The 16,941-nt window shown below is 48.5% G+C and overlaps 2 protein-coding genes across 2 annotated transcripts; both read left to right on the top strand.

Moving 5' to 3' along the window:
- The first annotated feature begins 2,744 nt into the window (after window positions 1–2,744).
- Window positions 2,745–6,381, top strand: LOC128765041 (protein FAM161A-like). The gene is made up of 4 exons (XM_053875423.1): window positions 2,745–2,868; window positions 3,740–3,972; window positions 5,305–5,469; window positions 5,528–6,381. The coding sequence occupies exons 1-4, from the start codon at window positions 2,770–2,772 to the stop codon at window positions 6,153–6,155; spliced, it is 1,125 nt and encodes a 374-aa protein (XP_053731398.1). The 5' UTR covers window positions 2,745–2,769; the 3' UTR covers window positions 6,156–6,381.
- Window positions 6,382–7,289: 908 nt separating this feature from the next.
- LOC128764633 (uncharacterized) lies at window positions 7,290–15,924 on the top strand. The gene is made up of 10 exons (XM_053874539.1): window positions 7,290–7,306; window positions 7,784–7,869; window positions 10,697–10,797; window positions 11,629–11,751; window positions 11,909–11,933; window positions 12,011–12,037; window positions 12,622–12,708; window positions 12,810–12,872; window positions 13,673–13,747; window positions 14,453–15,924. The coding sequence occupies exons 1-10, from the start codon at window positions 7,290–7,292 to the stop codon at window positions 14,458–14,460; spliced, it is 612 nt and encodes a 203-aa protein (XP_053730514.1). The 3' UTR covers window positions 14,461–15,924.
- Window positions 15,925–16,941: the final 1,017 nt, after the last annotated feature.

The raw sequence follows: 16,941 nt of genomic DNA, 5'->3' as shown, positions 1-16,941 counted from the left end.
TGCCGCGCAGATAACAAGCATCTGAATCTGAATATCTTTGTGGAGCTCTTGTATCAGATAAACACGCAGGCGCGACAATGAGAGGACAGAACCGTGGCACCATGTGACCTTCTGGGAGTGGAGAGATGGAACTCTGATGATGAAGGAGAAAAGAATTTACTCAATTTCAGATTCACCTCAGGGGCCACCTACCCTTGAATGTAACTTATTTTGATTGACTTTAATGATAAGTAGTCGTAAGCTTAGCGATGTTTAACATCTTCTCAATATAGTCCTAGTTTTGCGCTGACCTCCTGAGGTCACGTGGCCCCAGTCCACACTTAGCTTTGACTCGGCTGCTTCTGAGTAGCGTATTATTGCTCGTTTGTTCCATCACCTGTGAACAGAATCACTTCCATACAAACTACTTCAATAAAACCTCCAGTGTTGCGCCAACTTAGAAGCCGTGTGTTGCAGTTCGCTTTCATTCAGCATCTTCTTCAAGCCTCCTGTGTGTGTGTTGAGGACGATCGGTAACAACACTGCCACCTGCTGCCCAATTAACCGCATTGCAGACTGTGATATTTTAGGCGTCAAAATAGTGAGGAATGCAATGGAACAGGGATCAATAATAGTGAAGGGTTTCAGGAATATCAAGGTCTGATGTGAGAAAAGTGCGTCGTAATTTTGACACTTTGTTTTTGTGACCCACGTCGTGACCCCCAAACCAAATCAGCTCCGTTCCAGCGAGGCCTGGAACAGGTGAGGTACTTGCAGAGAAAAACAAAACTCCGACACGCTCGCTGAGAGTGAACTAAGAGCCAATTGTGTTAAACGGTGGAAAATAAGGCAGACTGAGCTCCGCACTGGCCCCTGTGTAAACAAACACACACTCAAAGCAGCGTTTGTGGCTGCGAGAAAACACACGATGTGGGACTCTGAGGTGAAATGACTCACTCAAACCAGAGGCGCTCAACTGTGACAATACGCTCACTTTAAGATGGAAATGCTTTTACGCGCTATTAGCCCTGAAAGGTAGAAACAAATAATAAAACCTTCGGTGTACAATAATTGAATGCCGCCACCTAGAGGACAGTGTCAGCCTTGAGAACCGCATGTGTTCTGAAATGACAAAATATACATTTTTAATTCGTTTATTTATTATTATTTGTCCTCGGTCAAAATTCTAAGGATAAACCAAAAATTGAAAAGAACGCATGCATTTGTGGGAGTGGCTGCTAAATCAATCCTAAACTAAACAATGACTTCATTTCATCAGCTGAATGTTTATACTTTCTGCATATTTTCGAGACTCCTCCACGGTGTTTTTAAAAAGAGATAGTGACGTGCACAAATGTAACCATAGTCATTTACAAAAAAAAGAAGAGAAACAACAAACTTGATGCTACAAAATGTGGAATAATGAAGTTCCATTAGCAGTGAAAACGTCGATTGACAGCGAGGGCAGGACAACACTTGTTGTCGGGCAGAGAGGAGGAGACGGGAATGAAGGACGACAGCAGACAGGTGGAGCCGCAGCAGCAGCGGCGGCAGCAGCAGCCGCTCGGCTGACGCTGAGGAGAACCAGGAGATTAAGATCAGCCCAGACTTGACTGCGGTGAAACTGCGGCTCACTTCTGCCAGCAGGGTCAGGGAGGGACACCAGCGAGTTTATCCTCATTCAACAGGAGAAACTTGATGTTTAAGACCTGGAATCTGAGGAATTCGTGTCTGCCTGCACCTCTCTGGCTCGACTCTTCGTGTTGCCATCTCCCAACACCAATGACCTGTGGGAGGGTCAAAGGTCGACCGACACTCAGGCCTGAATTAAATGATTAACTCCAGATTTGTGGGATAACTACAAACGATGAGCACAGGGAGGGTTAAAGCTAAAACTTAGGTTCAAACACAGCTCATCTCCAACAAATATCATATTCTCCTGCACTTCTTGACTACCCCACACATTCAGTCATTCATCTTCAGCCTGTTATTCTCTGAGATGGCCGGTGAAGCTTCATGAAACAGCGTCTCCATTCTCAGTGGCCACAAGATGGCGATCTGTGCGCTGCAAACGTTTCGTCGAAACCTCACATGATATTGGAGAGAGCGCCCCCTACTGAGCTCATTCTTCCTACACCTCTGGGATCATCAGGTACCTTGAGGTAGTGAAGGGTTAGTGAGGTATCATGAGACATCGCTGCAGGGTTGACGAAACAGTGTCCTAATCATCAGAGGCCACTAGATGGCGCTCTTGGTTTTGAAATGGCCAAACGTTTTACAGGAGACAGCGCCATCTGCTGGCCTCAGGACACTGTTTCATGAAGCCTCACTGACCCTTCAGTAGCTGGAGCCTGCTGGGGGTCTTTGATGGCTCTGCAGCCGCTCCATGGACACGGAAGGTTCGAGGTGTGAATGCTGAACGGTGGCTCGGCATCTGACCTCCACCCAGGCTCCTGCACTCCCCCCCACCACCACCACCTGTCCTGCTGAGCTGAAGCTGCCACTCACGCTGTGAGGAGCCAGCGAGGAGCGAATGCTCAAGCCTCTGCTGAGAGCGGGAGCCCTGCTCTCAGCCCGACTGGGCCCTGTAGACCCACCGGCCTGGACTCAGCTGCCCTCCATTGGTTTGGGAAATCTAATCTGTAAATGAGATTGCTCACTGGGACTCTCCAGACACGGCCGACCATCTGGAGGACCTGACCAGGACAAATGCGAGATTTCAGCTGATAAGAGGATGAGACCCGGCTGTAATCTGTCGGGAGGCACCTCACCTCAGTGTCAGTGTCAGGGATGCGTCGCTCACAGCCTGTGGAAAACCAGGGCTCCATGTCTCTGCTGGGAGCCGAGGGGGAACTGTGCTTCGTCCAGGACGAGGACTGCAGAAGTCAGGTCAGTTCCACCTGTGTTTTTTCGACATACACCTACATCCTCGGCTGCCTCCATCATAGTCAGAGTGAAGGACGAGGGAGAGCAACTTCATTTCCTCGGGGGCCACACTGTGACTGTTGTCAGGGGCCAAAAGGAAGGAACTACGCGGGTCAAGCTAAGCCACGATACAATGTACTCGTTTCATGATACATCACTGAACTTCTCATGATGATTTAGATGAGGTGAGAGTAGATCCCCCTCTGCTCTGCTGCGAGATACAATGAGAAGCTGAAGTCGGACACACTGGTGCTGTTTCGGCTGAATCCAAGAGGCTCACTCGCTCATTTCTTCATTGACTAAAACGGATCATAAACGACTCCAAGCCAATGAATTTAATGATAAAAATCGTTTCTAAGATAATAAAACCCTCGTGTGCGTTCAACAGCCAAACGTTTTTGAGATACTGTTTGGCACGTTTGAGATTCTGTGAAGGAATTAACGTGTCAGTGGACGCAAGAGTGACAGGACTTCAGAGCGTTAGTATGAAAATGCTGCCATCTAGTGGATATAAATGACACTGCATATCTATTTAAACTTAACCACATCAATGTAAGACTCATTCTTAACTGCAGTCATATATCAATTCATGTGATTACATTTTTTTTTTTCGGGATTTTACTTTTTAATGACTCGTATAGTGACGCAATATATGAGTATATGTGTGTGCATATATATATATATATATATATATATATATATATATATATATATATATATATATATGCACACACATATACTCATATATTGCGTCACTATATATATATATATATATATATATATATATATATATAGGATCAGCAGGATCAGTTGTGACTGACCTCTGACCTGTCAGGAGTCCGAGGGCAGCGAGGGCAGCAGAGGAGGCAGGACTGTCCGCAGCTCTGTGTCTCTGGAGATCCACGGCCTGCGGAGGGATGGACAGGTTCTCTTCTCCAACCAAGACTATTACCAGCAGCTGGAGGAGCTGAAGAGCACCCACCTGAGGAACATGGCAGAACTGGAGCGGCTGTACATCCGAGCGGCGAGAGAGGGTCCGGACAGAGGGGTGCAGAGGGGCGCTGTCGGGTGAGAACACAGCACTCAATGACACTTTTGAGATCACAACTATTTGTGCAATGTCGACCAATCCCGCTCACATTTGCCCGCGATTGGGAGGTGACGGATCCTGACTCCATTCCTATACGTCCAATTCCCCATAACTGACATGTAGAATACACGGAAGAAAAAGTGGGACGTGACCAGTGCAGCGTCTCCCGAACACTATACAGGGCGGACGTAAACAAACATGGCCGACGACCTGAGCCATCTCTGACCCTCTACATCAAGGGTGTCAAACTGACTAGCAAAAGGGCCGCAGTGGGTGCAGGTTTTTGTTCCAGTCCTGAATGCACAAACAGGTGAACCAATCAGGTGTCAGCTGAAACAAACAGCACCAGACTGATGATCAACTGATGACAAGTGTCAGACACCTGACTGGTGAGTAGATGTCCTCCTGATTGGTTGGAACAAAAGCCTGCACCCACTGCGGCCCCCCAAACCTCTGTCAGGCTCCGCCCATCCAAATCCCTGTCAGGCTCCGCCCATCCAAACCTCTGTCAGGCTCCGCCCATCCAAAAACCCCTGTCAGGCTCCGCCCATCCAAACCTCTGTCAGGCTCCGCCCTCATGAGGAGCTCCGGATCAAAGACCATCAGTTTCTATTTAGCGTGGACATTTATTTCTTTTGTTCTTTCTACTTGGAACCCTCATTGTTTTTTCACAAATAAAGTACATTAAAATCATTGCAGCCTTGAGCTTCTAAAGGCTAAAAACTGACACTATTGGGTCTTTTCAAGCTAATTTCCAAGGTCCTTATTTTCTGCCATGTTGTTCCATAACCACAGATGATCACAACCTTTGCCACAATTTAAAAAATCTGCCACAAAAGTAGCCATATTTAGCCGTAGCAATTACAATAAGACCGAGAGGGTCCAAATGAAGATTTTCACAGCTTATTTAAGACTTATTCTCTCAAGGAGAGAAGTGAATTCAAGTCCAAGATCTTGTGAGAAACAAGTTTGCTGAAGTGTTTAACTCAGAAAAGTGGAGAGTGAATTTTATTTTATTTTCAGTTCCTGACTATTAATTTCAGCATCTAAAAAAATCCTCACCATCATGATAAATGGGGAGTGTCCCCACTGCAGGGCCAACAATCTAATGTAATCGTATCTAAATATATGTACATACTAATGATGAGGTCTCCTGAGGCGGAGCCCTAACTCTCAGTGCTCAGCAAGTGGCGCTCTCGACTCGTTCTTTGACCCTGAAAGCCTTGGTGTTGGGTTTGCTGGTCCGTGATCTGAGCACCTGAGGAGTGAAGAGGCGGGACTGACCGTGAGAGCTCTCTTCCTTCCTGCAGGGGCCCAGCCAGGACGCTCATGTGGATCAATTCCCGAGAGGAGTTGGACGTCCACGAAAGCTGGAGCGGGTCCGACCAGTCCGAGCTGTCAGGAGAGGTCAACATCCAGGAACTGCTGGAGGACAGTCCCAGACCAGTCCCAAGCCCGGAGCTCTCTGACAGCAGGTTGGTAGTCCAACTCCGAGTCCCGTCCAGGTGACTCACGCCGTTGTCTCTCCTGAAGAAATCTGCCCGGTCCTCCGAGGACCACAGTCCCCGGCGGGAGACGCTACAGGGCACCAAGAGTCACCGTGCCCAGACCCTTCAAGATGATGCTGAGGGAGGAGGACAGCCAGAGGAAGAAGGTGCGCACCCGCTCACAGGTGGAGCTGGAGAACACGCTGCTCCGCCGGGAGCTGGAGGAGCTGCAAGAGTGTGGCAAGAAGTTCAGGGCGTCACCAGCACCGGCGCACATCCACCTGCCCCTCTGCCAGGTGGTCGGCCGACGCACTGCAAAGAAAGGGACGCCTCATGACCAACAAGGGACCCAGCCGCTCCACTTCCTGAAGGGAGAGAAGAAGAAGAAGGAGGTGAGGACGGTGGCCCCCGAATCGAAGGTGGAGCGAGCTGTTTTTAAAGCGAGGCCCGTGCCCAGCGCCGTGTACGGGCCGAGGCACGGACACCACACCAGGAACACGAGCCACAGGCCGCAGGAGCCGGCTGCCCGGGACCAGCCGGACTCGTCTCGCCGCTGCCTCTCGGTCAAGCCAGGGAAGAAACAAACAAAGGTTTCTATCGAAATGGTGCGAGGACAGGAGCGGCCCTCGGCGGGGCCTCCTGGATCACGTGCAGGCCTCACGCTGTTTCCCTGAGCTGCTGTGTGAGGCCTGTTCCACACCCACACCAGGAATATGCTCTTAACAGATGACCTTATCACATTATATGATATGGTTGTGATGCAACAGTAACGTTACCCTATGTTCAACTTTATTCGTCTCTTTGTCAATATCTTCGAGTGTAAGGATGATATTAATGAGTTTGTCTGGCAAAAATGTGTATAGTTACATTTTATATCGCATATGGTTTTGTCATTTTAGATTTCTGGTCTCATAACATGTGGATGATGTTGTAGAAGCAAGATATATATATTTGTCAGAATAAATGAAGTCGTCTGAAGTCTGATATGTACTGCATATTGTTACTAACATCATCTGTTCAATGTGATTCCGTCTGCTTATTTGACACGGATCTCAAAGAAACAAGAAACAAGCAGCCCTGGAGTTTTTCTTTGCCCATTCTCCACCCATAAAGGGACGCAGTATATGACTGACGATCATATTGAGGGCCAGTCTACCGTCAACTGCAAAGACGCAGTACATGTTTGTGGATTTGCCCCCTTTTTACACATTAGAATTTAAACTCTAACTTACTTTATTGTTCCCTCTTTCAGAGTTCACAGTCTTCACTTCCTTTCAAATGAATGAATGAGAGGCTCGGAATACGAAACATTGCATTTGTGTATCTGTCATGAAACATGTCAGGCTGTAGGTTACTTTCAGCACTTTTATTCATAACTGGAGCACACACCGAGCAACTTCATGTGCGTTCGTGTAACTTCCAGCATGCTTTGCAGGACGTGACGGAATGACATCACTCATGTGCATATGATAAACATAACATGACATCACATCTCCCCCTTAAGTCAATCGTTTGAAAACCAATCATGTTTATGACTAAACTTCATAACCAAATTTCTTTCAAATACACTGTAATAATGCAAACAGGAATAGCTGGAACATCAAGTCTTTGTCACTGTTGTTCTTGTTTCTTACAGTAACCACATAACAAACTTATTCATGAACCGTTTTCCTCAAGTGTCACTTCCTGTCAAGTCAAGTACACACACACAAAAGTCAACCTTCCCCAAACAAAATCTCAGCATTATTCACAGGTCTACTTAGACACGTAATCCTTAAACCAGTGTGGAGTTGCGACCGCTCTCCCAGATGATCTTTTGGGAGTGGTAGGTGGTAGGCTTTGGGACTGGGTGGGACTGGGAGTGACCTGTACGTGTGCAGGAATAGAAGGGGAACCTGGGTTGCAGGGACTGGTGTGACTCTGGTGATCTGATCTGGTGTCCCCGGCACTTCCTGCATGTGTCTCCGGTTCTGACGGGCGAGGGTCCCTTGCTCTGTCGTCGCACCTGGGCTGACATCACTCCTGTGCATATGATAAACATAACGTCACATCACACTGTTGTCTTCATTATTACTGTAGTGCTCTCCACTACACAGTTTAAATGGATGCATTACTGGGAGAACAGAGTTGTACAGCAACTTGTCATTTCAGTGACACAAAAGTCTGATTTGAGAGTGAGACCCCCCCCCCCCGCCATATTTGGAAGGAAGTCCAAATATGGAATCCAGTGCCCGCGTGGATTCCATATTTGGAAGGAAGTCCAAATATGGACTGAAGTGCCCGCGGCACTGGGTTCCTTCAGTGCCTCCCAGCCTCCCGGAGCGCACACCGGCGGCGGCTTCTCCTCGGACAGCAGCAGCAGCAGCAGCAGCAGCATGGTGCCGACAGGTCAGATGAGTCGAACGACTCCACGACTCTCTTCATTGTATTTCTTGACTCAGCGGTTCCGGTGACAGACAGAGGGTTTGATGTTCGGCTAGATGTTCCGAAGGTGTCCGCGGTGTCACGTTCGCACTTGAGCGCCAAGCGACGTGTGCGGCTATTTAGGCCGGTGATCGTTGTTCAGTTAGCGGTCAGCCGCGTCACCCGGGTCTCGTTGTTGTGGTTGCCGGTCTTGTGAATGTCAAAGCTGACGGCGCTGACCGTCTGGTGTCGGTTCTGTGAGTCGGTCCGTCAGACACCGTCGTTACCTTCCCCTGTCACCTTTTGCTTTGGAGTGACGTGGGCACCGAGAGTTGCGGCTGTCGGCTGCCGGCTGCGTCCGACCGCAGGATCACTCTATTGACAGTTGTGAGCGGAACCATCAACTCCTGTCTTGAGCGGGCCGCGTCCCCTGTGTGCGTCAAGCGTGTGTGTCAACTGGGGTAAAGCTATCCACAGTGCGTGTGTCACATTGTGCATGTGTTTTTAAAAATCCCTCCATTTGACCCGGATCCTCCAGGAAATATCAAGCGGGGTAGATAGAAATCTCTGCACCATTCATTTTCCTTGAACAATATTGTGGCGAGCTCATACACCGCGTGACTACAGGAAGTACAGCCACTTTATTAACATCCAAGCATAACATGCATTCACATAAATGGAGGGAGGTCACAAAATAAACTAACAACCCCACTCACGGTGCCCACCCCAACACAGGAGTTATAACAAAAGAGAACTATCAATCCCAACACAGAGAACAGCAACATGCAGCAAACAACTTGTAGTGAAGCAAAACACACACAATGTCACCCAGAACACCAAAACAAACCGCTGCAAAGCATGCTGGCGGAAACTTCTCAACTCTGCCTTCCCCAATACGCCACAATATTTTGTCATTACGCCGGAGTAGCTCTTACTTTTTCCTCTTATTTCCTGTATAAGCGATCATCGCAATAGCAACTAGACCAAAACCGCAGCCAGTTCGGCGGCTCATGTGGTGAAGAGCCGCAGGAAACTGGGGACAGAGCCGCATGAGACTGGGGACAGAGCCGCAGGAAACTGGGGACAGAGCTGCATGAGACTGGGGACAGAGCCGCAGGAAACTGGGGACAGAGCTGCATGAGACTGGGGACAGAGCCGCATGAAACTGGGGACAGAGCCGCATGAGACTGGGGACAGAGCCGCATGAAACTGGGGACAGAACCACAGGAAACTGGGGACAGAGCCGCATGAAACTAGGGACAGAGCCACATGAGACTGGGGACAGAGCTACAGGAAACTGGGGACAGAGCCGCATGAAACTGGGGACAGAGCCGCATGAAACTGGGGATAGAGCCGCATGAAACTAGGGACAGAGCCACATGAAACTGGGGACAGAGCCACAGGAAACTGGGGACAGAGCCACAGGAAACTGGGGACAGAGCCGCATGAAACTGGGGACAGAGCCGCATGAGACTGGGGACAGAGCCACAGGAAACTGGGGACAGAGCCGCATGAAACTGGGGACAGAGCCGCATGAAACTGGGGACAGAGCCGCATGAGACTGGGGACAGAGCCACAGGAAACTGGGGACAGAGCCGCATGAAACTGGGGACAGAGCCGCATGAAACTGGGGACAGAGCCGCATGAGACTGGGGACAGAGCCGCATGAGACTGGGGACAGAGCCACAGGAAACTGGGGACAGAGCCGCATGAGACTGGGGACAGAGCCGCATGAAACTGGGGACAGAGCCACAGGAAACTGGGGACAGTTTCACAAACACACACAAACGCGATAGATGCCGGGCAGTAAAGGGTCTGACCGCTGTCTGGGCGCACAACACCGTTCAAAGACAACTTGTCAAACTCCCAGAACACGGAGGTGTGAAGCAGGAGCTGCAGGTGCAGAAGGTAACTGTGGACAAACAAGTGGCTCCAAACGGTTTTCATTAGGGGCCTCATGCAGACAGTGGAGGACTTGTTGAGCAAACATGAAACAAGCTTTTACTTCTGACATTTTGATTTGAGCCTGAGCCTGTCATGTAATGTCTGGGACCCTGGTGCTTCCTGCTGATAGTGTTCCCTGCTTTAGGAAAGAGAGTTAGTTTTATGACTGGATTTGTTGTGTTCGCCAACATCTCAATTTTGAGTCACAAATTCACTGGATGATAACAATAATAATTGCAGTAATAATAATATAATGACAATAATAATAACAATAATAACATAATAATAATAATAATAGCAATAATAATAACAACAACAATAATAATAACAGTGTAATAATAATAATAATTGACTTTGAATCACTGCGCTAAAGCGTCGTCATGCGCTCAATACTTGACACCATGATATGACCAACAAAGAAGTGATGGTATATGAGGAACATGGGATAGATGGTTGGGAAAGAGCTGGAGCTCAGGTCTACCCTGCACCGTGAGAGCAGGCAGAGCCTCGGTCTAGAATCATCGTCTCATGTTGAGGCTTCACGCTGCCGTCCGTCACGCGACTTAAAGCGGTCAGCCAGTGGAAGGTTGTGCTGTGATGCATGCTGGGATACTCGGACTCACTCACCTCGCCCCTTAGCTTGAAGCAGCTGAAGCTGACAAGCTTAAAACATGGGAACAAAAATGTGTTCATTAAAAAAACAAAACATGGGTTTACAGTGAAGTGACCACGCAGAAGTTCCCCAAAAATCCCCTACAAGCTCCCCTGCACTCCCCCCCACCCTGGGGTCCTGCCCTTCCTCCCTCTGTGGCTTCTTCCCTGCAGCACTGAAATGTCAATTTGAAGGTGTGTCTTGTCCTCCTGGTAGAAACTGTCAACTGCACTGCGATGCGAGTGCGAGGAGGGATGCGCTACACAGTCCCTGAGGTCCCTGGAGAGAAGTGCAGCTACCATTGGGAAGATAAGAATGTAAGTTGCATCTGCATCCAACACTCTGTCTGTGGGTCAGCATTTCTCAGCTCACTTTGACCTTGAGATGTTTGAGGCTTCGGGGCTTTTCAAACTGGGGGTTCTGTCTCAAGACAGAGCTCTTTTGGCTCAGGAGTCTGAGATCTGAACACAAGCCAGTCGGCCGCGGACTTGACCCGGCTGGAGAGTTGCACTTTGTCTCGGGAAACTCTCAGCGGGTGGTGAGCTTCTCGCCTCAGGTGACTCGGCGCTAGACGCTGGAAACTACCTGTACACTGTGACTCCACACAAACGTGATAGATGCCGGGCCGTAATGGGTCTGACCACTGTCTGGGCGCCCAACATGGTTCAAAAACAACTTGTCAAACTCCCAGAACACTGAGCTGCAGGAGACTGGTGCTGGGAACGGGACTCGCGAAGTGTGAGGGTGTTTTGGCCTTTGTTAGGCTGATGAACACCTGGTTTTACAGATTTGCTTAAATGAATAATGCAGCGCTCTACAGTAACTGTTCTCACTGCTGTGGTCTACAGCTGTCTGCATGAGGACAGTGAAGAGGAAAGGTGTTGGTTTTCCCCAAGTTACTGAAGATCACCAGACGATTCATTGATCATTTTTGACGTCTGGATCTGAACTTCACTGACTAAAACCTTCTCCACGGTCAGGAATCTCTCTCACTGTGTTCAAAGATTTGTGAGAGCACTGTGGACTAGTGTGAAAATGCAGGAGCAGAACAGGTTGGCAGTGGGGAGATAAGAGGTGTGGAAGGAAGGGAGGCCTGTAAGTGAAGCAGTGAGCGGTGGATGCTGTCTAACTACACGTCTGTCTGACAGATGACTCACCTGGCATACAACCATCCAGTGGCAGCTCCTACAGTGGTGTCACACAGCGACTCACCACTGGTGACCGACCCCTGCTACCAATTCATACGATATATTCGGTATTGTGGAGGAAAGGTACGTGTGCTGCCACCGGGACCTTGGTTCAGTCTGCTGGAAGCTAGAAATAAGAGCTGAGAGAGGAAGTGATGAGTGGTTGGTTTGAAGAGTGGAGTTAGTCCTGTGTTAGCGCTGAAACTTCTCACCTGCAATTCCACCATTCCTTTCCTCACAGCCGCCGACCACAGCCGTATGCACTTGTGAGTTCCATCCATCGAAAATATCAGCTTGACCTTTCACCTGTATCACATTGACTGATGCTTCTGTGTTTCTCCAGCCGACTGCGTTGACAACCCAGATCATGGTGAGTCACTGAGTGGCAGAGTTTCCTGTTCTTCACACTTCCTGTGGTGACCTGCTCTTGACTGAATTACTCTTCAAACACCGACACCTTAGTTTGGGTTAGTTCGTAGCAGCAACACCGGAGCGCTCGCCGAGGTTTGTGGTTCCACCTGGAGACCAGATTGACCTGTTCCATGCACCTCTGTGAGTGTGTTTGCTGTCGCTCTCTTCCCTGCGTGAGAGAAACCGCCACTTCCTGTTGCTGTGTTTCTCATAAATAATGGGATGATCTTGACATTAACTCTTTGGTCACTCAAGTGCTGAGCCTCTGAAGAAGAGTCAGGTGGAGGTCTGGAGCGCCGGGCTTGACTCTCCTCATGTGTGCATGCAGAGACCTCAGTTTCTCAGCGAATATCGTTCACACCTTCTCTCGCTGAGTTGATGATCCAATTGTCCATACGCACCTCTGTCCACAGTGACTTTCAAAAACGATCAGAAGGTCTCCCCATGAGACATTCTGAGCGGAGGAAGCAGCAGTGGCCAGACTCTGGGTATGTTGACTACTTTTCAGTGATGGAGGGTTGTGACACTTTCTCTCTCTGACAGGATGGATCATCGCACTGGTGCTGGGGCTGGTGCTGGTTCTTTTGGCTCTGGGGCTTGGCATCTACTTGTATCGTAAATACAGAAACGGTATCTTGGATTTCCAGTATTCTTGCAGGTTTTTCACACTTAGCAGTGAACAGCTCAAAAGCAGCTGTGACCACGTAAACAAGGCGTTTTTTGCCGCACAGGTGAAATGGGGAGAAATGAGCAGCAGCCAGGAAACAATGGCAGACCAAGTTCAGCTCAAAACGGTGAGCTATGTACAGCAAGAGGTCTGAGAAATCCAAATCCACCAAGCCTGACAGGAGGCCACGCTCATATGCATGTCAAGGTCAAGGTTACTTACTGTATCTCAGAATCAGAATCAGCTTTATTGCCAGTGTCAGTCAGGATCCCACCAACCAGGAAAGTGCTTTGAACGATGAATGAACTATATATATAAATATATATATATATTAGTGGTGGGACTTACTAACAAGTAAATTAATTCATTACAAAAAATGCGTTCAAATATTTAAGCATTTCATCATTTTAATTGAATTGAATTGAATGAAATTACAAGTTTGCTTTGCTAGGATGAGAACAGCAACAACAAACATGGAGGAGTCCTTGAACCAAAGCAAACAAAAGCATCTGTTTGCTTCAGGGAGGCTTTTCACTACACAATGTCCAGGGTTTCCTCTCCTCTGAATGGACTTGAAATTCTTATACAATTGAAATTCTTACATTATTGCATCTGTTAACAGAGGAGTGGACTGGGGGCGGGGTTATGAGCTGGGGGCGGGGCTTTTCTCAGCTGAAGTCTTAGCTAAAACCCTGGTTCTGAATCCAGAATCTTCAGTTTGCTGTGGGTTCGCAGTGTTGCTTCTGATTTCACACTGTTTCCAATCCTTGATGTGAAACATACAAATAGATAAAATCCGGGTTTCGCATGTTTATAAAGCGGGTGACACAGCTGACATCGACCGATGGCTGGCGGCGGTGCCGGGGGCGGCTCAGGGAGTTGGACCCGACCGTGAACACGTTCACCAGCCGTTGCTTTGCCGTACAGGTGGATGCCGTCACTTTGCTGGACGGGAGGGTGACGAGGAGCAGGCTGAAGCACAAACCCTGTGCAACGGCAACGGTGAGCAAAGGAGACGCACACCGACTCGCATATGTTGTTTATCAGGACTTATATGACCATGTGCAATTTATTAATTTATGTGCAGTTTTTTACCTTCGAGAAGCTACAAATGAAGGAAAGAATAGAGGCACTTTGTCATGCCAGGAAAGAAGGGTCGGTGCGCGGGCGCCACCAGGGGTCTCTCTGGAACGTAGCCGCCATTTTGCTTCATGGTGAAAAACAACTCCACATAGATGTTCGTTTTTTTGTTTTTTTACAGGTGCTTAATGTTATTTTCTGAAAGACTAGCATTTTAACTGACAAAATAAAGCTCTACTTTTCTCCTGCTGCTCCATGTTGCAGCGCCTGGTATCAACAGAGTAAAACATACTTGTCGCGAGTGTGGCGCTCTGCCATCCGCCCGCTGTCTGATATCTTTGTGTGCGCGATGTTTCCCGGACCTGAGTCCACATCTCCTGGTTCAAGTGAAAGCTCAAGAGTTATGAGCAGGAAGGGAAACAGGAAGTGACACGACAAAATAAAATACACCCAGACGACAGGTGTCTTAAGATTCAAAAACCTGCTGCACTTCCGTCCCGTCATGATGGTTGAGTGCGCAGCGCGATTCTGAACTAGAGGTCAGAGGTCAGCTATTTCGGCCTGAGCTTAGGGAACATGCATTATCATCGATGTGTGATGATGTCACTGCTTTTCTCTTCATACCAGTTGTGTGATGGAGCCGAAGCCATGGCTGAGCTCCGAGGATCAAGTCTTCCGACAGCTGCTCAGCTACTGCCTTCATCACCTCGAAGAACCAGCTAATGCTAACCTGCCTTAGAACAATCCTTAGCTCCGCCTGCCTTTGTCGCTCACATGACCTCGGACCACGTGCCTTAACTGACCCCGAGGGTTCGGTGCCAGTACTGTTGTTACATGAGCTGCACAGATCGCAACATTCCTGACTTCCTCTGGTGCTAGCCCGCGAGCTAGTGCTGCCCACAGATGAGCCACGTTGTAAAAGCACTGAGGCAGCGCACACCTCTGCCGTCTGACTACAACGACACAGCAATCCACAGAACAACTTCCAGATTTGCAACTCGCCAACCTGTTGTGCTCGTCCTTCAGCTGCGCAGCATTAGGTTTAGAGGCAAAGTTTTCTTAAACATACAATTATGAAATCCGAGTTTAGGAGCACTCAAATTTTGTATTACTTACTGGAGTAGCATGTATTTAAAATGATATTTCATCAGGAGTCAAACCTGTGATTAGAATCACATTAAAAATCGCACTTGTGCCTCGAGGCTGGGAAATCAAGTCTTACACAAGCTGCGTATAATCACTTCCAAATCAGCATTCCGAACACAATCGTCGCAGTTTTGACCATCAACCTCTCTGTGGAAGCTTTGTCAGAACAAACACACACAGAAAGAAAGATACACATTACATTTTACACACTAATGCAATATTATTTGTCAATATCAGGGTTCTCACCAGGATTCTTTCCAGTCTGCGAGTTCTGGGGGGCTACACATTTTTAAATCTATTGCTCTTGTCAGCACAATATCCTGCTTTTCAACGTCACATTTTGTGCTTATAATTGAAAAAAAACGTTCAACCAACAAAGAAGAGCACGCGCCAGCAAGGCGCTCGTGCTACATTAGCATTAGGGAAATATTTGGACCAGATTCAGTGTCGCAGTGTAGAAGTGGATATTTTATGATATAAATACTGTAGTCACTTCATGAAGCAGTTAAATGAAGAGTATTTTTTTCGGTTTAGCGATGCTGTAGCCAAATGGGCCTTAAAGCGGGATCCTGTTTTCATCCAGCGCTGTGCATTTAAAATTCTCCATCAGTTGGAGGTCGTGCTCTGACGTCACACGTGCTTTGCCATAATCCAGAAACGCACCATTCAAACTTCATCACTGTTTACACACTGCCTGTACTCTCCTTCTCTGCGTTGCCAAATAAACGTTGTGCTTTATTGAAAAGGGCTTCATGATTTCTTCCCTTGGATTCGACAGCAGCAGACGCGGTGGAGATTTTTAATCTCATTTTTACCTGGGATTATTGCTCTCATTTAATGTAAAACTGAGAATTGTGACATCAAAGTGAGATTAAAAAAAGCCTGGCCTCAACACTCACAACACGCTTCCACAAATCTGTGACCAAAATGGAGAACGTGATCAAGTCACCGAGTCATCGTAGTTTGGTTGAGAGCCCTGGTAAACCATGTGTTGCGGTTTGGTTGAGGGGGAGAGGCTGGGGAAAGGGTGACGGCACCGGGAAACCACCAAAAGTCCCCACAAGAATAGAAACATCAACTTGACCTTGAACCTGAGTTTGTGAGAAACGTGCTCTGTCCAGGCAGGAAAGCTGTGGGTTTTCCACCTCTGGCTGGCCTCCTGCTCTCCTCTCCTTCTCCGTGTCACATGTCCTCTCCTCCACCAGGCCACACCTGGTCAGCCAGTCAGAAGAGGTGACTCAGAAGAAGAACTTCCTCACATCCCAATTCTCATCAAGAACGGTGCCTCACTTGTTTCCCATCAGGAGACGTTCAGATCGAGCAGTGCAGAAGCGCTTTGGACCTTCAGAAGCATGGCAACAAGTACCGATCAGGGGTTGTAGTTGGAGTTTTGCCAGACTGGGACGGAGGCTCACGTCATCATCACTACGACTGGAAGGTCGTCAAATTACGACGGACGATTCACTCGCAGCCTTGGAGTCACTTCCTGTTTCAGGAGCACAGACCATCACGTGGATATAGCCTGCTCAGACCAGGAGCTCACAATGTTCACAGCTGTTTGTGAAGACGCTGCGGTTCTGCTGAGCTCTTCAGTTGGGATTGTGTGCAGTCAGTGACAGTCGTGTGTGTGTGTGTGTGTGAGGCTGCGTCCCTCGTGTGCACTTGGCAGCAGTGCAGTGCAGGCTGTGTGTGGCTATGAGCGCAGGTCTTGTCAGACGGGTGAGTAGCAGGTCTTGACCAGACACTCCTTCCTGTGAGAACAGTTTGGCCTGTCCTCACAAGGTTTAGAGGCTTAAAAACCCCAGCCATGTGGGTTGGATGGTTAGATGAACAGGAGGGGGGCCTGGGGGAAGGGTGATGGCCACAAGAAACCTCCGATAGAAATACCAACTTTACCTCGAACCGGAGTTTCTGAGAAATGAGCTCCACCAGGATGCAGTGCACAGGAAGCCGCTGAAACCAGGACTGAG

Source organism: Synchiropus splendidus, chromosome 9 (assembly GCF_027744825.2).
Source record: "Synchiropus splendidus isolate RoL2022-P1 chromosome 9, RoL_Sspl_1.0, whole genome shotgun sequence".
Lineage (NCBI taxonomy): Eukaryota > Metazoa > Chordata > Actinopteri > Syngnathiformes > Callionymidae > Synchiropus > Synchiropus splendidus.
This window is presented reverse-complemented; position numbering and strand designations above follow the sequence as displayed.